Source organism: Cetorhinus maximus, chromosome 6 (genome assembly GCF_964194155.1).
Source record: "Cetorhinus maximus chromosome 6, sCetMax3.hap1.1, whole genome shotgun sequence".
Classification (NCBI taxonomy): Eukaryota; Metazoa; Chordata; class Chondrichthyes; order Lamniformes; family Cetorhinidae; genus Cetorhinus; species Cetorhinus maximus.
This window is the reverse complement of record NC_135884.1, coordinates 60,627,599-60,653,611: the sequence shown is the minus strand read 5'-3', so window position 1 is coordinate 60,653,611 and position 26,013 is coordinate 60,627,599. Positions and strand designations below refer to the sequence as shown.

General features: G+C 41.2%; 1 protein-coding gene across 3 annotated transcripts in view; it reads right to left on the bottom strand.

Annotated features, from left to right (window-relative positions):
- The window catches only part of LOC144681777 (metabotropic glutamate receptor 7-like), a 697,320-nt gene that overhangs the window by 24,468 nt on the left and 646,839 nt on the right, over positions 1 to 26,013 (bottom strand). For all 3 annotated transcript variants that reach the window (XM_078543769.1, XM_078543768.1, XM_078543771.1), the window contains one exon: positions 18,120 to 18,366. In XM_078543769.1, coding sequence (XP_078399895.1) covers positions 18,120 to 18,366 — 247 coding nt within the window. The remainder of the gene's footprint in view (positions 1 to 18,119; positions 18,367 to 26,013) is intronic.

Sequence of the window (26,013 nt, the reverse complement as noted above, 5' to 3'; positions counted from 1 at the left end):
TTATGTGTAGAATTCCTTCAGAGCTGCAGAATCACTTACACACAGTGAAGCTTGATAGCTGCTTCACTTCCACACCAATTATTCTCTTTGGCTGGATGTGAAGGGTGGAGGCTCAGTCAAATTCAAGCCATGCTACCACCTTTAACATAAATGTACCAATCATACACGAGGATTGGTGAAAAAATGTGAGTTCTTTATTTGAAAACAAACTACATTACATATAGTATTCTCTGGGAGAATGAATAGTATGTCTAATCTCTACCACTGCAGTCTCATCTTAGAACTACTGGGGCAGCAATGGGCACTGGCCAAAATGATCAAAGAAATAATGGTTTTATATATATATATATATATATATAAAATTTATCTATATATATATTTATATATATATATATATAATACAAATCTTGCACACAGCATGTATGACATTTTAAGTATATATACTGTAAAGCAAAAATGCTACACTTTACTGATTGCTCTAATGAAGAACACTCCAATTTAAACCAGAGTGTGGTTTGATAAAGGCTTTTTTGATTATGAAAGGATGGAACAGAGTAGACAAAAATAGACTCTTTCCAATATCAAGGGGTATATAATGACGTGGTATAGATATAAGATTAGGTGGAAGAGATTTAGGTTGGAGAGAAGATACTTCTTTTTCCCCACACAGAGGGTTGTGAAGCTGTGGACTGCACTGGCAGAGTCAATAATTGAAGCAGGGACCATGCCAATAGGAAGGAACTAGTTAGCTAGGTGGCTGAAGAAAATTGGGAGTAAAGTGATATGAGAACGGAGTGCACACAAAAGCTTAGAGATTACTGCTCATGTGGTGGATAAATAGCAACACAGAGCAGCTGTGCTGAACAGTCCTGACCTGCGCTGCAACTTACATGAAATGAGGTGTAAAAACACTTCACAGCAATCGAATTGTCCTGATCTGACACAGGCTCCAGGAACCAAATATTTTTTGATTGGTTGCGAGCAAATTGGCCTGTCATAGCACCTCACAAAAATTCCTACCGTACCCACTAACCTACTCTGTCAATGCCATTGGAAACTGCACTGGTAGATTGAATGCAAAAGCTTGTCTGACAAAAGTACACCTGAGGGAAAATGTTCACGTTTATTTTGCTCAGAAAATGTCCTCCATACAATCCAGACTCACTAGCCCCTAAAATACTTACTAGTCATTATAATTATTGTGTTACTTGCGTAGAAGTTTGGGTTGTTCAGGAGTATAATTAGCAAGGGACTATAGCTAATATAATTTGTTGGGGTTGTGGCTTTTCATTTCTGAGGCTTAGTTTCAAACCTAATCTAGTCAGATAGTGGAAATTATCTTTCGTGGCTGTTGGGTTCAGATGTGAAAAGAACGTGGGAGGTTTCAGTTCCATTTCTAGTGGGCCTGGGCCCACAGCACAAAATTACCCCTAAGTCAACAATGATAAGAAAGAAAGACTTGTATCAGTACCTTTCAGGACCTCAGGATGTCCCATAGCACTTTATATGAAAAGATAGTCACTGTTGTAACGTAGGAAACACGGAAGCCAATTTGCACACTGCAAGTTCCCACAAACAGCAATGCAATAATGACCGGAATCTTGTCTTAGTAATGTCTGTTGAGAGGTCAATATTGGCCAGGTGGGGAGAACTCCCCTGCTCGTCTCTGAAATGGTGCATATGAGCTTCACATCCACCTGAGCAGGCAGTTGAGGACTCGGTTTAACATGTCACCTGAAAGACAGCACTGGAGTAGCAACCTAAGTCCTGAGTGCTAAAGTCCCGAGAGTGGACCTTCTGAACCACAACATTCTAACTCTCAGGTGAGAGTGCAACCAATTGAGCCACAGCCAACACCTTTGCAGTTAGTAACCTCACAGCTGGTATGGATAACAAAAACTCTCAATACTAATGCAGGAGGAGATTTCTCTTCTAATGGTCCAAAATCAAACTGCTCCATTCCCCAACACTGATATTACTCACCTCATTATAATAACACAACGTAACATGGCCTGGCTTTCTTGTCTGTTACAATATTTGCTGGGAGGTGTGTACCGACTCAATAGCATTTATACTGGTGAAAAAGAATAACTGTAGATGTTATAGGTTGGCAAACACCAACACTGAGATTCTCCAATGAGATTTTGTTTTATTTTTAAGTTTATTCCAGGTAGTTTTCTTTAAAGAAGAGTTTTCACCCTTTTCTTGGATGTACGTTGAATGTAAATTTTTTTGCGACATTTTCCTACAACTCTAGCCGAGTTATATTTTGCTCATGTAGGTTGCAATGCATCTTTTCACGTTTTCAATTAGGGGAAACTTACATAATTGAGAGAATTTCCAGGAGAGAGCAAAGCATCTGTTCGGAATATTTCCTATGTGTAGTACAATTTACAGTTCTGAATATATGGGTGAATGGGGGACAGTGACGTTATAGTATCTGCAACATTAAGGCTAATGAAAAGGTTTTGAAGAGTAGGCTAATTTAAACAATGCAAAAGCGAATACCCTTTTTAAGCTTGATATTTTTTCACTGACTGAGAATAAAAGGAAAGCTAACTCATTGTGCCATGAGGTTTCATGACAGCTTGTGATGTGCACATGCATTACACTTCTTGGTATTCATTAGAGCAGAGACTCTTGACCTGAGACTCAGTGACCTATTTGGAAGTTCTCCAGTCAAACTATGTCAGTAAGCACAATGAATAGTACGGAATGGAGACATACAGACCAAATAGTCCTAGATTTGAGCCCCATTGCTAAGTTTGTTCGTCCTAGCTGAGATATTTCAATTGGTCTCCCCTCACCTGGGTTTTGAGAGAAGAAACAGATAGGATTCCTGTTCATGATTGCTCTGCAGTGATTCCTCACAGAAAGTGTGCAGGTTAGTTGAGAATAGGTTTGGCCTGGTTTGCATTCCCTCCATGACCAAGCAGCCCACTATGATTTACCATCAAGATAGACATATACTTGGACATGGGACTGAGGGGCTGTACCCCAATAACAGTCACTGCCTTCAGGAGAGGAGCAAAGAAAACTGGCGATTTTTAAATTCAAATCATTACCAGTTCTACAATGGCATCCCATTTATCCCAACCACAAGTGAGCGGAGGATTCTCATTAAAGGAATGATGATGAAGAATACTCCCATTCATTGCACAGACAGCAAAGCTCAATGAAAGAAATGACTTCAGCCCTGGCATCATTTTTCCATTAATCATTTGTCCAATGGAGGTATTGATCCCATCAAATTCTTTATTTCCAATGTGCATTTTTTAATTATTATTCTTTAGCCATCACAAAGGCAAATAAAATTGTATTGAAAGGGCTGTCATCTCAAACAATTTGCAACATCAAATTGCATCTGTATATTGTACAGGAAGTTAATGCATTGTCACCTGCACTCTCAGTTAAGAGAACATGTACATCTGTAGTGCATATTTCAGGTACAATTCAAGCACTTACACCTCGATTTTTACAGGGCATCAGAGAGGCAAATGTGTGTGGGAATTTAGTTCGGGTGATGAACTCAACAAGACTGGATGGAAAGGCAGGAGGATATTTTATAAAAGGTGTGAAACTTGTAAGTGCTGATGTTCAGAGAGACTTGCGTGTACTTGTACAAGGAACACAAAAGGTTAGCATGCAGGTACAGCAAGCAATGAGGAAAGCAAATGGCATGTTGGCCTTTATTGGAAGGGGGTTGGAGTACAAGAATAAAGAAATCCTGTTACAATTGTATGGGGCTTTGGTGAGACCACATCTAGAATACTGTGAAATTCTGCTCTTCATATTTAAGGAAGGATGTACTTGCAATTTGGAGGCAGTACAGCGAAGGTTCACTAGATTGATCCCTGGGATGAGGAGGTTGTCCCACGATGAAAGGCTGAGTATACAGGGTTTATAGTCTCTAGGAGAATGTGAGGTGATCTCATTGAAGCACACGAGATTATGAAGGGACTTGACAGGGTCAAGATTGTTTCCCATGGCTGAGGAATCCAGAAGGAGGCACAGTCTCAGGATAAGGGCCTGATCATTTAGGACTGAGGTGAAGAGAAATTTCTTCACTCAAGGGGTTGTGAATCTTTGGAATTCCCTACCCCGGAGGGTTGTGGATGCTCCATCATTGAATATATTTAAGGCTGACGCAGACCGATATTTGGTCTTCGTCTCCCAAGGAATCAAAGGACATGGGGAGCAGGTGGGAAAATTGAGTTGAAGGTGAAATTCAGCCATGGTCATATTGAATGACGAAGCAGGCTCGACAGGCTGTGTGATCTGTTCCTGCTGCTATTACTACTGTTCTTATTTTCTGAAGGATCAATGGGGTCAGTGACTGACTGCATTTTAACTGCCCAGCTATCCAGTTTCCACCAGGCAGGAGCAATTAAAATCAGGGCCTTATTGTGTGCATTTGAAGAAATTGTCAATTAGCATTGCTGATTTTCTACAGCAGAATAACTAGATTTAAGAGTACCTGTTCAATGGTTTTGTCAATGTAATTTAAAGACCCATCAAGCAAGTATACATCCATGGTTCACTCCAATGTAATGTGGAAACGTTAAAGGACAGAAACATGCATGAGTGGGTTACATTGAAACTGCCCCTTTCTCATCCCTCCCGCCCAGGTGAACATGCACACAGTTTAATGAAAAAATAAACCAGTAAGAGTATTCATAACTTTTTTTTTTAAATACATCAGCTCTTCTGGTTATATTTCCTATAGGTCAGGAAATACAAGAGCTTTCCTCCAAGCCTGATAAGGAAGTCTAAGGCCACCTTTGTGCCAGCCAGCAGTCTCCTCATCATAGTCAAAATCTTCACCCCTCCGCCAGCTGTAGCCATGGCTGGTCTGTAGGCTCGAGCCCATGCATCTGAGATTATCACTGATCTAAACGACTCTTAGCTTTAGGCTACTCTGGCAGTTGTGTGACTGTAATATAGTTTGCAATGTTCTGCACAGCTTTGTCTGTGTCGTGTTCTCGTAGCATTGCTCAGCTTTGTATACTTGCCTGGCCCCATATAGCAAACAAGGCAAGTGGCTTGGCATCAATAATACCACTGGAGCATCTCAAAGCAGGGAGATGATGTCTGATGTTCAAACAAACATTGTCTATTTATAAAACAGCAGGGAATACTAATTGAAAACCTCTTCAAATACACAGTCAGACTTTGATGCCAGGATTTTCCTTTTCAGGATGGATGAGATTTCAACCTTCTCCCCTGGACAGGCTCCAAACCCAAGTCATTTCCCTGCCTTGGCATTCAACTGCACACACAGCGGGCTTCTGGCGAGAGTCCTGCTGGCAAGGCAGAGCCTGCCAGTTCAAGTGCATAAACCCCTGGCAGTGCTGCAGCAGGGACGATACCATAGCATAAGAAGATGTGACGTGGAGCCTTCAAAGGAAGAAAATTATCTCAAAGATGCGGAAAAAGTCTCCCATTTAAGGCCTCAGCTTGAGTAGGTAAGCATTTTGGAACAACTGGAGTGAGTGAAATTTGCTCCAAGGCCCACTCACCTCAGGAGGGGCGGCTTTTGTTTTAAGTGCTGCTTCCTGGGATCCACTGTCACTGCCAACTTGGAGGAACCAGGAACTGACAGTTAGTGGAGTGGGCAGAAAGGAAATTTTTCAGAGATCCTGGTCTTACATCCCCACCCTTGGACCCTTGTCACTCCCTGACGGCCACAATTGCTACGGGACAGGAGGGGAAGGAGTGGCCGGCAGTGGTAACAGCAGGGGGTATAATGAAATTCCATTTGGAACAGTGAGTTCGCAGTTGGCCAAAATTTTTCCACATTCTGTGCAGTGTTCCTGCCTGATTTCAAATGGGATTGCTGAGAAAATTCCTCCTCCTGCCCCATTACACACCAGTATCTAACACTATTGACAGGGAGTGACAAGCTGAAATCCCAATTACATCCATGCTCCACTTTTGCTTACAGAGTTTATTTACTCCATCTCACTGCAAACATGAGGGCAGATGGTGGAGTAGAACTAGGAGGAGGAGAAATTCCCATTCCCCATCACTTAGTAAGGCTTAATAAAGAGGGGACTGTGCATGGAGATATCTACTGAGTGATTTATTGCAACGGCCTGACCAATAAGAATGGAATGGGCTAACAAGACTAATGAGGCTCGTGAAAATGACACAGCGAAAATGGCTTAATATAATTCAGGAAAAAAAAATTGATGTGGTTCAGTTCATTCTATATTCTGCAAAATAAGTACGAATAGTGACAGATTAGCGATATAAAAGATTATGACAAAAACCACGAGATGCCAGTCAGTTCACATTAAATATAACATTCGGGCTAACAAAATGAGTTTTATGGAAACAGTAAAACTTATGACTGATGGAAAGGGTTGACATGGCTTTAGTCATTCATGATTCAATCACTAATTGAGTAAAAAACCTTGCAGCCTTATCTTAACTGAAAGTATAAAATAAGGCCCTTCGTTTTAATGAGAACAAATCTGGTGTTGTAATAAAGGAGAGCACCAAAAATATCAAAGAGATGCACAAATTTAGAGGAGCATGTTTTGAGCATGAATGGAGTGGTAGAGAGGATTAAGTATGAAGCAGGACTCAAGAAATCCAATAACAGAGAAAAACATTTTACGGTAGAGACTTGGAAAGGAAAAATATTCCCATGAAGAAAATAAAATAAATGAGGGCTGTAACTGCCAAATAATATCAATTCTGATCTTGATAGGAATTTGAATTATTTTTAAAATAAAAATCAAGGCTGACGCTCCAGTGTAGTACTGAGGGAGAACAGCACTGTCAGAGATGCCATATTACCGCTGAGGCATTAGACCGAGGCCCCAGCTGCCTGCTCAGGTGGATGTAAAAAGTCCCAGGGCATTATTTCGAAGAAGAGCAGGGGAATTATCCCTGGTGCTCTGACTAATACCTATCCCTCAATCAACATCACAAAAACAAACAGATTATCTGGTCATAAACACATTGCTGTCTGTGGGAGCTTGCTGTGTGCAACTTGTCCACTGAGTTTCCTACATTACAACAGTCACTACACTTGAAAACTACTTCATTGACTGCAAAGGGCTTTGAGATGTCCAGTGGTCCTGAAAAATGCTATATAAATGCACATAATTTTGCTTTCTTTTACAATGTACAATGACCAGGCATCATCTCAAAGTCAGCTGAAGATGACTAAAGTGACTGCAAGGAATTATAAGATGACAACAGGAATTACAGACAACAAAAGGACTCTAAGCAATTGTTTGCAGACACTTAAAAATTAAATGATTGAAGATAGATCCTTTATGTGATTACTTGAGTATAAATTCGCAACAGTAGTTGTGTTAGATGTATTTTTATATATGTTTTCATTAATGGAGATTGCTGGCTGCCACTTTCACCCAGGAATATACAAGGAATATGAAGATCAGTAAGGCATGCACTTCAAAGAAGTTCAAGGAATTGTGTGCATCTTCTTAGATATATTGCTTAGTTATCTAAAAATAAAGGGGTATTGAATCTACAAGCAAGGACATGAAATATAGTCTATGAATTGGAACAAGCTATGTGGCAAAATGAGTTCATGCTGCTGAATCAAGGGGTTATCCAAGAGAAAAGGGCAGCCCTGTATGGTACCGCATTGTGTTGAAAAGTTATCAGAGAGAATATAGTTGTAGGGACGTGGCAAAGGGAATCAAGGTTGCAACATGTGAATGTCATTAAATGAATATGTTTATTCCCAAACAATTAAATTGAAGTATTGACAAGTAGGAATACTTCATTCAGTTAAAAGCAGGATCTACATCAAGAGTGATTAATAAATATGAAATTAGTCTTGATTTATATAGAGTTCACTGTACAAAATTATAGACTATGCTTTTTTTAAAATCAATCAAACTTGACTTTTATGGATGACGAATAGTTTGTCCAAAATGTTAGTTACCAGAATGCACAGATTTTGGATTAAGATGATAATTTTCACAATGTCATTGGTCAGTATGGTAATATATAATGTTTCAGGCTGAGTTTGATTAAACATAGCTTCCAGCTCAACAACTCTACCCAAAATATTGCAGACCTGATAGCTTGACATCTGGTACTCAGCAAAAGAAATACTGGAGTTTATTACAGAGGAGATAACTGAGATTCACCTTGTGGCAGTAAAGACTAGAAATAGAATCCAACACGGATTCATTAAAGGCACTCATTAACAAGAAAAATGCATTTGTGTTCTTTGAAGATGCTCTTGAGTTTGTGGTTGAGGGTAATACAGTTGATATATTACATCTCAACTTTCAGAAAGCATTTGATAAAATCATTCACAGCTGTCTCATGAACACAATGGAACTCCTTGCAATCAAAGAGCGGATGACAATTTGAATGGGAAGCAGGCGATAGTTCAAGAATAAGTATCAATGGTGTGACAGCCTGTTTTTGATCATTCAGAGCTATTTTAGCAGTAAAAAAAAAGATTTATCCAATAATTCAAATAAAGCACTTTAGAAAAGTGAGAATTTAGTGCTCAAAAACTTGAATCAAAAGACAACTGCAGCTTCAAATGGCTTGCAGGAGTCAACAGTCTTCCAGGCATCACCAGCGGGGCCACTTCTTCTGAGGTTTATTAGAAGGTATCACCATGCAAATCAAATATCTATAGTTTAGGAAAATGGACTGTTTCAATGGAGTTGGTGTAGTTCAAAGAAATCTAGAGATCAATCTATTCATCAGATGAATTGCAAATGACATTTAACATTGCAAAATGCAGGATCACGTTAGAGAAATAAAGAGTGTATAAAATGACAGATATGAAAGGGAAAATTAGCTTATAAAATATCATCAGATTATATAGCAGCAATGTTACAGAAAACAAAAACACAATGTTGGGATAAATGAATAAATTGTCCATAAAGTATTTGTGGGAAGGTTAGTGCTGCATCCAGTTTTGGTGACTTAATAAAGATAAAAATAAAGATGGATAAAAGTGGAAGGAAAGTCTTGAACATGTACAGCATTTTATCAAGGGTGTGAGTGTGTCCCAAAATACTTCACATATTCTAATTTACTGTTTTAGAAGTACAGTCACCATTCCACTCTTAAAAGGAAGATGCGTTTTAACTGGAGCAGGTACTCAGTCATTCTGGATGTGAGTTGGACCAGGGAAGGACACAGGAATGGCATAAAAGTGCAGAGGTTGTACTTCAAGTTCTTTGACGCAGCATTGGAGGCAAGAGGAGAGAGATTCTCCATCTACATGGGACCAAGAGGCTCAAACACTGCAAAGGCAGTGGGAGCATTTGACGGTCAGGGTCAATGCCCAGCAGTGTAGCCCCAAGGACCTGAATATAGTGCCACAAGATGTTCAATGACCTCACGAATGGTCAAGGTTAGTGAATGCATCTTCAAATGTCATATCCCAAGAACTTTACCATTAGTCTCACACTCTTGTTCAATGCATCACATCCCATTACCCATCTTCCAAAAATCCCTAGCAATTATGACTTATACCTCACCTTCATAGCTTCACACCATCCTCCTCATACAAACAGCATTACTGCAAGACTCACAAGCACATCTCAGAGCTTACACATACTGCCAGCTATTCAACCATGAAAGACACATCACGTACAGACATTGCACCACAGTTACTGACACACTTCCCTCTCTCTCAAAGGAAAAGGCATTGCACAGGTTGCAGAGTCCAGCCAATGAAGTACGGGCACAGCTGATGGACAAGATGGGTTCTAGCCGTCATTGGGGTGGCCGTTGCTGAGGGAATGGCCAATAGTAGGGCTGAAACTATTGCAAGTGACAATGTATTCATTCTTAATTCTCCTCAGATCCCACTTTCCCCTCATGCCACAATCTGTTCTGAATTACAAGCTATAGATGGCGTAAGCATGCACATCTAATTATCCCTAACTCCCCATCATCACAATCCTACCCTTGAGCCTTCCTGCTTTCAGATACACCTGGCCAGGCAAGAATTACCACCTGGCCAGGCAGTGGTGCAGCAGCAAGATATGAATACAAAGAATTCAGTGATGAAGAAGAAACCCCATCACTCGTTCTCACACTTGCAGCCACCAGATATACTATGCGTGCTTTAAAGGGGAGCCTAGGCGGAATCCATGCCAAGTGAGACACTGGCACGTGTCCCGGAGTATCACAGTTGCCAGTCTTCAGGCAATTCGACGCACTCTACGTGATATCAAGAAATGGCTGAAGACACTGGATACAGCAAAGGCTATGGGCCCTGACAATATTCCAGCAATAGTGCTGAAGACTTGTGCTCCAGAACTTGCCATTCCCATAGCCAAGCTGTTCTAGTACAGCTACAACATTGGCGTTACCCAGCTATGTGGAAAATTGCCCAGGTACGTTCTGTACATAAAAAGTAGGACAAGTCCAATCCGATCAGTTACTGCCCCACCAGCCTACTCTCAATCATCAGTAAAGTAATGGAAGGAATCATCAACAGTGCTATCAAGCAACACTTGCTTAGCAATAATCTGCTCACTGAAGTCCAGTTTGGGTTCCGCCAGGGCCACTCAGCTCCTGACCTCATTACAGCCTTGGTTCAAACATGGACAAAAGAACTGAACTCCTGAAGTGAAGTGAGAGTGACTGCATTTGACATCAAGGCAGCATTTGACCGAGTGCGGCATCAAGGAGCCCTAACAAAACTGTAGTCAATGGGAATCGGGGGAAAACTCTCCACTGGTTGGAATCATACCTAGCACAAAGGAAGATGGTTGTGGTTGTTAGAGGTCAGTCATCTCAGCTCCAGGACATCACTGCAGGAGTTCCTCAGAGTAGTGTCTTAGCCCCAATCATCTTCAGCTGCTTCATCAATGACCTTCCTTCCATCATAAGGTCAGAAGTGGGGATGTTCGCTGATGATTGCATAATGTTCAGCACCATTCGCGACTCCTCAGATACTGAAGCAGTCCATGTCCAAATGCAGCAAGACCTGGACAATATCGAGGCTTGGGCTGACTAGTGGAAAGTAACGTTTGCACCACGCAAGTGTCAGGCAATGACCATCTCCAACAAGAGAGAATCTAACCATCGCCCCTTGATGTTCAATGGCATTACCATCACTAAATCCCCCACTATCAACATCCTGGGGGTTACCACTGACCAGAAACTGAACTGGACTAGCCATATAAATACTGTGGCTACAAGAGCAGGTCAGGAATTAGGAATATTGCGACCAGCAATTCACCTCCTGACTCCCCAAAGCCTATCCACCAACTACAAAGCACAAGGAATACTCCCCACTTGCCTGGATGAGTGCAGTTCCCACAACACTCAAGAAGCTGGACACCGTCCAAGACAAAGCAGCCCACTTGATTGGCACCACATCCACAAATATTCATTCCCTCCACCACCGATGCACAGTAGCAGCAGTGTGTACCATCTACAAGCTGCACTGCAGGAATTCACCAAGACTCCTTAGACAGCACCTTCCAAACCCACGACTACCCTAGAAGGACAAGGGCAGCAGATAGATGGGAACACCACCCCCTGGAGGTTCCCCTCCAAGTCACTCACCAACCTGACTTGGAAATATATCGCTGCTCCTTCACTGTCAGTGGGTGAAAAACCTGGAACTCCCTTCCTAACAGCACTGTGGGTGTGCCTGAACCAGATGGACTGCAGAGGTTCAAGAAGGCAGCTCACCACCACCTTCTCAAGGGCAACTAGTAATGGGCAATAAATGCTGGCCTAGCCAGTGAAGCTCACATCCCATGAATGAATTTAAAAATTGGCTGCCCACATATTTGGGTCGCTCTCATGAGCTAGTTAGCCCTTCTCGTCCACTAACCATCCTCTGGTTCCTCATGATGGCTCAAATGTTGGTGGTGTAGCAGACTGATGCAGAATAGAGGCATCATTACTGCTGTCATGATCCTGGGCACTGATCTGTATGATGTGTTGAATATGACCGCGCACCAGCTGGACATTGCGGAGTGGAACCTTTGTGTTTGCTCTCCACTTCAAAATTTAGATGCTGTGTCCACAAAGCAATGTGTATGCAGTTAATAGCTCCCTGAACCACGTGTAAGCCCACTATTCTGACCAAGGTGTATGCTCTACCTGTTTCTCTCTAGAAAAAAAGAGAATGCAATGCATTTGATTCTCTTTGCATCAGTGACCTCCCTTTTTCAGCACTGGATGAAGCAGCATAAGATGTTGGAGATGTCACTTGCTGCAGTCTAGAAGCAGCTTGATGTGCAGAAGTTCAAGACCACCTTTCTAGTCACCTTTATAACCACTGGCAATGTGTTCTTTACCCTACTCTGAGGCTGCAGGTCAGCTGGCACCATGGGTTTAGCTTTAACCAAATGATTCAGATCGGTCACCTGCTTAACACCCTGCCCTGATTTTATTCTCAACTGAAAACCATAAACAGTGAGATGTAAAACAGACTTCGGCCAACCTTCCCACTTCTCACCTGATGGGATAGGTTAAAATTGCCCTTCCCCTTGCATTATAGAAGGGGATCTTACGCTCTATGTCCAGAATTCAGCAGGTCCTGAGAAAGGAATTTGGAGGTACAGAAAACATAGACCTATTCCCATTTCTTGCCCACAGAGAACATCAGTGGACAGGTACAACAGGAAAGGGAGTGCTTTGTATCAACCATATCCATCCCTGCTTGAGGACTGCTCTTTGACGCTCAAAATACGAATAAAGAAGTCCATGTAATTGCAAATACGCAAACTCAATAGCAAGTCAAGTGACATGGGGAGAGTGGAAAGGAATGGGATGGAAGAAAATGCCTTGAATGCTGAACATGCACTGAAATAATGAGTTAGCTAGAGAGGCCTCATTATTACTTCTTTAAAAAATGGGCCAGTTTTTGCTGTCAAGGTAATGGTGGGTATTATGGCACTTGCCGTTATCTATGCATAAATGGCACAGCAAATTCAGGCGAGGGGCAGGTGCATGGTTAAATGTGAATATCTAAAGGCCACTGTCAGAGTTGCATCACTCCACCATTAGTTTCGTGAAAACAATATCTTGCTGTCTAGTTCACCATGGAAAGGCATTTAATGGCATGTCGTTACTCGATTTATATCTTAGTTAGGAACTAAACCTGCTGGAGATATTTGGAATTATTAATTACAAGTGTATGGACTCTTTTATTGACATGAGTAGTATTAATCACCCTCTCTGGCACCAACAGTCACCAATGACAAATGTGGGGTCTCATTGCTGCAGGTTGTGAATTGATTTAGCAAATTTAAAAATGATAAACCTTAGAGTTTGAGACTTTTTACTTTCCCTTTCCATCTTTTGATTTACTCACTCTCTTATTCCTATCTTTTTCTCCTCTCTTTATTTTTCTTTCTGTACCTGATTTGACATTGAGTTTGACCTCTTTAATTTATCTTCCGTCTCAGTCCTTCCACTGTTCATTTCCCACTCCTTGACGTGCATTGGTTAGAGATATGCTGTTGGTTGCCTATTCATTCAGGTATCAGATGCCCTGTTTCCCTCACTCCATGATTATCAGTTCACATTTTCAGCAACTCTGTGGGCAAAAATTCTTTGGGGTGAATGGCGCTTGGACAAAATCTGACCATGAAAAGAGAACACCCATCAATGACGAACTAATGAGGGTAATTTCACAAGTCATCTTTAACTTAGCTGCCTGTGAATTACAAAGTCACCAGTGAATTATATTTTAACGTATCACAAATTCTCTATATAGCTCATTCATCTCTTAAATGGATTAAGTAAACACAGAATTAAACAGTTTTTATTGAAGCCAATTAATAGGATCTCAATGTAACATGAATAATAGGTTGAGCAAGAATCCTGTGTTCTCATTTAATCATTTGTGGTAGCAATCTGCCAAATTTATTTCTGAATTCAAAGTACGTGACTTTAGCACACAGTGAAATAAATTACTTTTTATTATGCAATTATCAAATCATTTTGTTCCAAGACAGTAAACTATAATTACCAAGTAACTTGTGTTTTTCATATTTCCAAATTTTTCTTGTACCACTGTTCAATGGAGTTGCACAAGTCAACTGATTCTGGGATTCTGAATTGACATAATGGAATACTAATGTACAGAGCATGACTTGTTTATCTCAGAATGCCTTCTCAACCACTTTAGTAGAGGCGCTGACCCATTTATTATCTGCCAAAGAAACTTCAAATGGCTATGTTAACATTTGTATGCTGGCATCATATGATGTAGCTTCCAATGCCCAGTGCTGCAAACTCTGGTTTGACACATTGCTGGAATCACAGAATCACAGTGCAGAAGAGGCCCTTTGGCCCATCGAGTCTGCACCGACATGTGAGAAACACCTGACCTACCTACCTAATCCCATTTACCAGCGCTTGGCCCATAGCCTTGAATGTTATGACATGCCAAGTATTCATCCAGGTACTTTTTAAAGGATGAGAGGCAACCCGCCTCCACCACCCTCCCAGACAGTGCATTCCAGACCATCACCACCCTCTGGGTAAAATGTTTTTCCTCACATCCCCCCTAAACGTCCTGCCCCTCACCTTGAACTTATGTCCCCTTGAGACTGACCCTTCAACTAAGGGGAGCAGCTGCTCCCTATCCACCCTGTCCATGCCCTTCATAATCTTGTACACCTCGATCAGGTCGCCCCTCAGTCTTCTCTGCTCCAACGAAAACAACCCAAGTCTACCCAACCTCTCTTCATAACTTAAATGTTTCGTCCCAGGCAACATCCTGGTGAATCTCCTCTGCACCCGCTCCAGTGCAAACACATCTTTCCTATAATGTGGCGACCAGAACTGCACACAGTACTCCAGCTGTGGCCTCACCAAGGTTCTATACAACTCCAACATGACCTCCCTACTTTTGTAATCTATGCCTCGATTGATAAAGGTAAGTGCCCCATATACCTTTTTCACCACCCCACTAACATGCCCCTCTGCCTTCAGAGATCTATGGACACACACGCCAAGGTCCCTTTGTTCCTCAGAACTTCCTAGTGTCATGCTGTTCATTGATGTGGAAACTTGCCCTGAAGACTCAACTGGTAAAGGTGGCATGAAGCTGAGTCTCTCAGATCATGGGGACTCATGTTGCGTTCCAAGTCTATGCTGAGTTAGTGACAGATGAGTTCATACAATTGGACTCAGCATCCCTGGACTACAGAAGAGAAAAATTGCCAGTGCTCCCACTCCCAATTACTATCCAGTGTTAACTTACTGATCTGCCTAATTTGCAAAAGATGAATAGTCTGCCAATAATCATCACTGTGACATTGAGACATGACACATGATAAGTGTAGCATGTCTGTGAAGAACAGGCCACTCTGAATCTATATATCTCAAAGCTTGAGATTCATTGCATGACCTTCTGCCTCTAAGTCAATTGAAATTTCCCCCCCATTTCCATTTTTTAAAAAATGGAAGTATTTAAAATGAAAAATAAACGCAATGTTCCTTAATGGCCTTGTAATTTTTTCTCCTGGGTCGCTCACAGCAATGTCCAGGAGATTAATTTTTAATCTCTGGAGAACTACGATGATCCTGGAAGGTTGCAACCGTACCAGTGCCTAGACTTTGTACTTATCATGTATTTAAGGGACAGTCTCTGTGCAGAAATCTTACCTTTAACACTCTGGTTCTAAACAGTCAATTTCCTCTTCCAGGTGCATCATTTAGTCATATGTAACACCATGAAGCTCTCAATAGCATACTTAAAGGAGAAGGCCCCTTCATTATTAATTCCCATGCCCACGTTTACAATGCAACCTGTCTATAATAGTTCATCACACTTTATTTACATCCTCTCACAAGTGGTAGCAATGCGGTACTTCAGTTTTATGTGTCCCAGCTACACCATCTGTACTGCAAAGAAGCTCAAATGCTCCAGCCAGATTTACTTCTGCACTTCTCAAGTTGCCATACCTTAGTTTAATTTAATTACAAATAATATAAATCAATATTTATGCAGATAAGAACAGTGTGTCTGTCTTTAAAATGGTAATTGTATTATGGCTGTGTGGTCAGGTTCAATTATTCCACGCCCTCTAACTCCTTTTTGCTCGATGACTACATCTGATCTTGACTTCCTGTATGCAACACAGGACATGCAACTAATATACAAAGGCATTATAGGCACCCATGTTTCTGAAGTTCAAATTATGACATCTTGAGTGTAATATATGTTAAAAATACTAATACTGAGTAAAGTGTAGTCCCCATAAGGAGTTGGATTCATAGGACAACAAGACTGGCAGGTTTAGGATGGTTTTCAGACACAGCATCGAAATCGTTGTGCTGAAGACACTGAAAGAGACAGTCTACTGATCATATACACTCATTACTTCTACATCCACTTGATCCAGTGAACTTGATTGCTGATGGACTCTGCTCTTCAGGAAAGGGGTAAGTTGGACTAAGCTAACCCTGGAACCAGGCTTTAAAACAAAAGAGCTATGAAAGCTACAGCTCGGCATTAAAGGGTCGGTGAGGTAAAAGATGGATATGGGTAAAACGTGTTCGAAAACCAACTTTGACTGAAGCACGAATATCCACCAAAGTAGGATAGCATGATGCAATCATTATTTTTTATGTCATGCAGGGGGAAGTCATGTTGATGGAAGTAAGTGATGCTGATAACGAGTGTTCACCTGATAGGAGATAAGAATCAATTCACATCAAATCTCACCTCAACAGGAATTTTCTCAATCATCATTCTAAGATTGGAGAAACATATACATAAGACACAAATATTTAGGTGCAGATCGCAAAGGGATGCTATTATTAATCCCTGGGTTATGTTCCTGTGCAAACAGAAACAGAGTAGTGTGAATCAGTTCCCATAAACATAATGGCTGCTTAAGGCAGTGACTGACACCACTGAATCCAAGAAGGCATTTATGGCAAACCCAAATTTGTGTACACTCATTCAAGAACTGACAATACTGAATGGAGAAAATGTCAGCTTCCTTTAGTCAGGTTTCTTGAATGAGACATCAGTAATTTCATTCTGTACCTTCAACTGAGTTTCCTGATTTTTAAAATTATTTTTCCTTATCTTTTGGTATTCCAGATTCTGTCCATTTTAGTTCTTCATAAAAATATATTGCTTTCATCATTCACTGTTTTGTCACTTCTTGTCAATCTATTCCTATCTATTTATTTTGTTCCTATTTTATATAAATGCATCTCTTTAACCATGTTCCATCACTCAATATGCATCACATTTCATCTGGTAAAAGAAAGGTTATCTGTGCAGGAATTCATTCTTATTTTTCACTTAATGTACTTATAAAATGTATTGGGTAGTAATTAACACCGAGAGGAGTATACAAACAAAATGATTCTCAGTATGGCACTAGTAATTTAAAAATAGGGACTGTATTTTTGTTTAGGTTGTACAGACTGGTTTGTGTTTGGGATTAGGTTTGTGTAGACTGTATAGGTTTCTGAGACAATAGTAGACTTTTAAGAGGTATATTTCTCAAGCTTATTGAGTGTGTCCAAACATGAACCTAAGACGATAAGATCATACAAAATGGGAGCAGGAGTAGGCCATTCGGCTCCTTGAGCCTGCTGCGCCATTCAATAAGATCATGGCTGATCTGACTGAGGCCTTAATTCCACTTTCCTGCCTGGGCCCCCATAGCCCTTGGCTCCCTTGTAAGGGAACAGCCACCTACTTTTAAATTATTGGAAAGAATAGCCTCTCGTTGTTTGCTTTTTTTCAATGTTAGTATCGAATTAAGCACTTTGGCAATATTTACCTCTCTAATCACATTACTCAACCTCTTACACTAGGAGCTATGATAGTTACCTGGGTAATGGCACGCTCCAAAAGAATTTAAAATTGTAGCACAAGAATCATGAGGACTGAAATATATGCTTACACCTTTAACCACATCAGACAACAAGCTATGAGATACGAATACTAATTAAATCATGGATTTGCAACATTGCTCAGAGCAATAACATGTATCTAATTATAAAGATACCAGTTCAAGATAGAGCTCCCTGTATTGTTTACTCAGTATGCTTGTAAATGGGTATCATACTGAAGCTATTAGGTTTAGCGACTGGTCAGCTCTTTAGAGACAGATGACAAAAACAAAATAAATTGTGCATACGTCTCATTTACTTACTGTTCGGGTCTACATTTTCACACAGCTCTGTTTTGGCTTCACCATTAGGCCTGTCTGAGGATTTGTGGGATAGTCGTGAAGACATTGTTGCCGCAGTTACCACTGCCTTAAAGCTACGCTTTCTCTTCTGGACATTCTGTTCTGGGTGGAAGATGATGATGTAAACCTTCGGCATGTACAGCATACCCAGAGCCACAGAAGCACTTAGGTTCATGGATATGGTCAGGGTGGTGGTCTGTATGTACATCTGGAAAAGAAAAAAATATGGATTATATGAAGAGCATTGCATCAATATTTGGCTCTTCAAGGCCAATGATGAGCACAGAAAGTTACAATATTTAGAAAGGATAGGAAACGGAAATCTTGTCCTCAATATGCACCATCTTGGAGCAACATATATGTCACATATAATTCTTGTATAATAGCTAGGTTGTCAGATTAGCGTGCAAAATAGTTTTGCAAGCATATGACATTTAACTTTGCTGAAAAAGAGAGATATATCTAAGCTTTTCGACTTGCACTCATCAGGACACTCGCAAGAATACCATTATAAGGGGGAAAACAACATTTTGCGACTGGACATTTGGTAAATAATCCTCAATGTGCTAAGAATTACGCTGACAACCAATTTAAGACTGTCAGTTAGGCTTGCAATGTGGAGCATTTGTGTGTACTGGACGCCAAATATATTTTTTTTATTATTCATTCATGGGATGTGGGTGGCGCTGGCTAGGCCAGCATTTATTGCCCATCCCTAATTGCCCTTGTTCAGAGGGCATTTAAGAGTCAACCATATTACTGTGAGTCTGGAGTCACATGTAGGCCAGGCCAGGTAAGGACAGCAGATTTCCTTCCCTAAAGGACGTTAGATAACCGGCAATGGTTTTATGGTCACCAGACTTTTAATTACAAATTTTCATTGAATTCAAATTTCACCATCTGCAGCGATGGCATTCGAATCCAGGTCCCCAGAGCATTACCCTGGTTCTCTGGATTACCAGTCCAGTAACAATACCACTGAGCCACTGCCTCCCCTCTAAATTGATAAACAAGGCCCTGATCTTTGCAGACAGAAAGAATATGTACATACATTGCTGTATACATTAGCTAAACAAAGTAAGTGACAACCATTTGCTGACTCATCCTCAGGGCAATGCCTTGACCAATCAGGGTCAAGCTGCCTGGCTTAAATTTCAAATTTCAAAAACAATGCTTGGCAGTTAACTGTCAGTCACCATCAGTGGTGCATTCTCCATGGCAATGCCACTTGCCAACCAATCAGCACTCTCTTCACATACAGTATAAATGTTGTCTTCCCCCTTATGTTGGTTATCTTGTGAATGTCGTGATGAAAGCAGAACAGAAAGCTTAGACATGTTTCTTTTTTTCAGCGCTTCAGTTCTGTACAACCAAACAGCACTCACTTCAGTGTCAGGAAGTCCAAGTACATCATCCTCCAGGAAATGAAATGGCCATGAACGTAGTGCCAAGAAATTGAGAAATGCACCACCATGCAAAAAGTTTATGAATGTACCATTAGATTGTCTTTAAGAAACAAATGTCATGGTTGCTCACAGCTGCCAACATCAGCCTTAATGGAGGTATCAACAATTCTTGGCATGATGTAGAATCATAAACCAGTGCATAGCACAGAAGGAGGCTATTCATCCCATTGAGTCTGTGCTAACTTTTTCGAAGAGCAAAGCAGTTAGTCTCTCTCCCCTAGAACAAAAACAAAAATACCTGGAAAAACTCAGCAGGTCTGACAGCATCTGCGGAGAGGAATACAGTTGACGTTTCGAGTCCGTATGACCCTTCATCAGAATCTTGTTCTGATGAAGAGTCATATGGACTCAAAACGTCAACTATATTCCTCTCCACAGATGCTGTCAGACCTGCTGAGTTTTCCCAGGTATTCTTGTTTTTGTTCTAGATTTCCAGCATCCGCAGTATTTTGCTTTTAGTCTCTCTCCCCTGCTCTTTTCCTACATCCCTGCATTTTCCCCTCAAAGTATTTATCTAGTTCCTGTTTGAAGGCTACTTATTGAATGTGTATCTATTACCCTATCAGACAGTACATTCCAAATCCTAACCACTCGTTACGTAGAAAAGCTTTACCTCATGCCAATACTAATAATGAGGAGGGCCTACCTGTCTGTTTGAGTGCTTCAGGTGGATGTTAACAATGTCATGGTGATATTCAAAGAAAAAAAAGGAACTCTCCTGATGTCCTCGCAACACTGTTCCCTCAACCAACACCACCAAAAAAAATTAACTTGCCATTTATCTCATTGCTGTTTGTGGTAGCTTACTATGCTCCAAAATGGCTGTTGTATTGCCTACACATCAATTGTCATTGTAATTTAAAGTGATTCATTGTATACGAAGCACTCCAAGGCATCTATGACAGACATGATAAGATGCTATATAAATATTTTTTATATATATGTATGTGAGGAGGGTCTAAAACTGCTGTCATGTCCATTTGCAGCCTTTTTTCAAACAAGTTTATGCTATGAGGATGTCAAATTAACTTAAACTATATCTTATGGATAATTCCCTCAAGTAGGGTCAAATTAATGTTTTTCAAATCATTGACTTATCCATTTTCTAGATGGAATTAAATTAAACCAGTTGTTCCAGAGGAAACACATTCTTAAACAAATTGCATCTGTAGTGATCACTCAATTTCCGATTGGTCACTTATACATGGAAAACACGGAAGCAATTGCATACAAAGACTAGATATTTTAATCACCTCTTCCTGATTGCTCATCTTTCATAATAAACACACTGATCCATTCAAACATTGGGAGAAATGTCAATTCCCTTAAAGCTGCTCTGAAAGTTCCCCTTCCACTGTAACTCAGTAACAGAGAAAAACAGACAAATGTTCGAACTTATCTCCATTTTTGATCTACATACTCTTTCCCAATTTTATACATTCATGGGATGTGAGTGTCACTAACAAGGCCAACATTTCTTGTCCATTCCTAACTGTCCTTGAGAGGGTGGTGGTGAGCCATCTTCTTGAATACAACTGAGTGGCTTGCTAGGTCAGTTCACATAGCCGATAAGAATCAGCAAGAGTGTTGTGGATCTGGAGTCACATCAAGGCCAGACTGGCGACAGTTAGTGGATCTCCTTCCCTTAAGGACAGAGTCAAGAGCCAGAGGTCACTGACATAAGATGACTGGCAAAAGGACCAAGCTGCATGAGGATAAACTTTTACACAATGAGTGATTAGCATCTGGAATGAACTGCCTGAGAACATGGTGGAGACAGATTCAAACATGGCTTTCAAAAGGGAATTGGATAAACACCTGAAGAGAAAATTATTGCAGGGCTACTTGAAAAGGGCAGGAGAGTGGGACTAATCGAGTTGCTTTTGCAGACAACTGGCCATGGGCATGCAGGCCAAATCCTTCTGTGCTGTAACTATTCTAGATTCTGGTGAACCAGAATCACAAAATCACAGAACTTTTACAGTGGAGGAGGAAGCCATTCGGCCCATCATGTCTGCACCAGCTTTCACTTAGTGCCATTCTCCAAACTTCTTCCTGTAACCCTGCACATTCTTCCTTTTCAGATGATAGTCTAATTCCATTCTGAATGCTTTGATTGAACCTGCCTCCACTACACTTTCAGGCAGTGCATTCCTGATCTTTACCACTCACTGCATGAATTTTTAAAAATATATTTCTTTTTCTTCTTTTGCCAATTATTTTAAATCTGTGCCCTCTCATCTCAATCCTTTTGTGAGTGGAAATAGTTTCTCCCTATCTACTCTGTCCAGACCCCTCATGATTTTGAATACCTCTATCAAATCTCCTCTCAACCTCCTCTTCTCCAAGGAAAACAGTCCTAACTTCTCCAATCTATCTTCATAACTGAAGTTCCTCATCTTTAGAACCATTCTCGTGAATCTTTTCTACACTCTCTCCAATGCCTTCACATTCTTCCTAAAGTGCAGCACCCAGAACTGTATGCAATACTCCAACTCAGGCCGAACTAGTGTCTTATACAAATTCAACATTACCTCCTTGGTATTGTACTCTACTGACTCCATCCCTTTCCTTGGCAGCATTCTGAGATTAAGCCAGTCTGTTCACAACCTTGGTGTCACATTTGATCCCCAGATGAGCTTCTGACCTCATATACATGCCATCATTAAAACTGTCAATTTCCACCTCCATAACATCACCTAACTTTGCCCCCGTCTCAAAGTCACCTGCTGCTGAACCCCTCATTTGTGCCTTCATTGTCTCTAAACGTGGCTATTCCAAGGCGCTCCTGGCTGGTCTCCCACATTCTACCTATTATAAACTTGAGTTCATCCAGAAATGTCTTAACTTGCAGCAAGTCCTGTTCCCTTATCACCCCTGTGCTCGCTGACCTAGATTGGCTCCTGGTCAAGCAATGTGTTGACTGGGGTATAGGGAATGGGGCACCATGGATGTTTACAGTATAGGAGGCAGCTATTTAGCCTTTCATGTCTATGCCAACTTCTTGCTGTAACAAGCCAAATATAATCCTACTGCCTGGCTTTTATCCTATAGTCTTAGTCCTTTCTATGTTTCAAATATTTATCCCAATTTTCCCTTAAAAGAAATGCAATTGTCTCAGCCTCAGCCATTCCAAAATACTCTATCCCTGGTAATTTCCTGTGTAAAGTGCTTTATCATAATCTTTCACCCTCGTTGACAAATACAGGCCATGGAGTATTAGGCAAGTTGGAATATACTGATGGTGGATGAGGTCAATGAAGAGAGAATTGGAAAGATTGAACCTAAAGGGGAAGCCCTAAAAGGGTTTCAGTGGTACAGGGGTGGAATGGGAATGGGACCAGCAGGGTGTAGGCATTTTGATGAAAAAAGAAATGAGTGGCTTTGGTCTTGCTGATGTTAAGTTGGACAAAGATTGGGCTGATCCATGACATGATGTCAGACGAGCAGGCAAACACAGCAATGGTGGCTGTGGATCGAAGATGGTGGCAGAGAGGAGTTGGTGTTGTCAACATCTGGAAGCTGACCCATGCCTACTGAAGATGCTGCCAAGGTAAAGTGTATGGAGCAAGACGCAGTTGTTAAAGGGAATGTTGGCGGAAATCAGTTTCTGCTGAGTTAGCTACCATTAAGGTGGCTAGTGTCCTTTGAACATGAAATATCTGTTACTATCCCATTTTGAATCATGAGTATCAATGCCGCCTGCCACAAATCCTGCATAGCTGCCATGTATCCTACTGTCAAATAGCCTGTTGGCCTCGGTGTCTAAAGCCAAAAGACCACTTGGCAAAGGAATTGAGCAGGGCTCCTAAAATCAAGACCTCCTGCATTTAAGAGGGAAGATTGTTGAGTGTCATAGGGTGAGGTAAAGTGAAAAATGAGAGCCTATTCTGATTGCATATTATGTAGCCCAGTCAAGCACAACAGATTAGGAATGCGTCAGAATCATAGAAATTACAGCACAAGGGGCAGCCATTTATCCTACTACACTTGTCAGAGATAGCACTTCAATTGCAGCTATTCTAAGCTGCTGCCAGTCCTCTACATTTTACCCCACGTTTTATGATATGCTTTTTCAAACAACTTAGCCAATTCAAATTTTAAATGCTTTTATAGTGTCTGCCTCAAAGGCTTTTTGTGTTAAAGCATTCCATGCTCCAAAAACCTGATGTGTGGAAAAATGATGCCTTCTACCTTCTTCACATTTCTGGTGATAATTCTCAGCCTTTGCGCATGTTAATGTGTCAAATATGAAAAACGGGTCTGGGGCATTAAAAAAAAAACTTGACCCCTTCACCCAGTTTCTTTGAATTGCAACCAATTGCTGCCCCTGAATGACATGTACCAAATTTGGATGCTTAGCATGGGCGCCGGAAAGATCCTTTTGAAACTAGATAGGATTCTCAGATAAGTTTCCATAACGTCATAAGAGGAATATTAAAAGAGGTTAATATCTAAATGATGATGGGGGGCAGAGCAACTGTGCTTTCTTTTAAGTTGCAAAGTATATCTAGCTCTATTGTGGCACTTTTGGTTTGCTTTGAGGCACCATCACACAGCACATTAATTTCCAAATTATATTTTATGATTTCTTTTATCGTAGCAATAGGAGCCTTTGAACTAAAACGAAGCAATATAAGATGATATATCTTCACTGCAATGTTAGACGTGTGCATAGTCAGTGCAGGACTTAAATATATTGGCAATGGTTTCACCCCCATTTCTGGGATTAGATAGAAAGACACAGAATCCACATAAAACAGGCCATTTGGCCGAACTGGCCAATGCTGCCGTTTGTACTGCCTCCTGCCACAGACCTTCATCTAACCATATCAGAAAAATAATTCTATTTCTTTCTCCCTCATCCCTTTATCTAGCAACGCCTTAAATAAATCTGTATTATTTGCCTCAACTACACAGTGTAGTATCGAGTTCGCTTAAGAAGTTTCTCCAAACTCTGTTCCCCAGCTACCAATTCTATCCCTCTCCCTGGCAACTTGCCGAGACTAATCCAGACTGTTCACAACCTTGGTGTCTTATGTGATGCAGAGGTGAGCTTCTGACCACTGTACTGGTACGAGTGACCACCTCACAGTCCTTGTGGGGATGAAGTCCCATCTACACACTGAGAATGCCCTCCGTCATGTTGTCTGGCACTATCACCATGCTAAATGGGATAGATTCAGAACAGATCTAATAACTCAAAACTGGGCATCCATGAGGCACAGTGTGCCATCAGCAGCAACAGAATTGCACTAAACCACAATCTATAAACTCATGGCCCAGCATATCCCTCAATCTACCATTATCGTCAAGTCAAGGAATCAACCTGGGTTCAATGAAGACTGCAGGAGGGTATGCCAAGAGCAGCACCAGGCACAACTATAAATTGTCTGCCTGGTGAAGCTACAAAGCAGGACTAAAAACATGTTAAACAAGAGAAGCAACATGTAATAGAGGGGGAAAAAGTGATCCCATAACCAAAGGATCAGGTCAAAGTTCCGCAGTACCGCCACATCCAGTTGTGAAAGGTGATGGACAATTAAACAACTACTCAGAAGAAGAGGCTCCACAAATAGCACCATCCTCAATGATGGGGAGCCCAGCACATCATCAGTGTAAAGGATAAGGCTGAAGCATTTGCAACCATTTTCAGCCAAAAGTGCTGAGTTGATGATCTATTTTAGTCTCGTGAGGCCCCAGCATCACAGATGTCAGTCTTCAATTGGTATGATTTACTCCACCTGATATCAATAAATGCCTTAAGATACTGGATTGAGCTAAAGCTATAGGCCCTGACAACATCCCGGCTGTAATATTGAAGACTTGCGCCCCAGAACTAGCTGTGTCCCTAGCCAAACTACTCCAGTACAACTACAACACTGACATCTACCTGACAGTGTGGCAAAATACCCAGGTATGTCCTGTCCACAAAAAGGATAAATCCAATCCAGTTAATTGCTACTCATCAGTCTACTCTCAATCATCAACAAAGTAATGGAGCTGTTATTGACAGTGCTATCAACCACTTACTCAGCAATAACCTACTCACTGACACTCAGTTTGGCTTCCGCGAGGGGCACTTGGTTGGAGAACCTATTACAGTCTTGGTCCGAGCATGGACAAAAAAGCTGAACTCCCGAGGTGAGGTGAGAGTGACTGCCCTTGACATCAAGGCAGCATTTAACCGAGTGTGGCATCAAGAAGCCCTAGTAAAACTGGAGTCTATGGGAATCAGGGGGAAAGCTCTCCACTGGCTGGAGTCATACCTAGCACAAGGAAGACGGTTGTGAATGTTGGATTCCAATCATCTCAGCTCCAGGACATCATTGCAGGAGTTCCTCAAGATACTGTCCTAGGCCCAACCATCTTCAGCTGCCGAATCAATG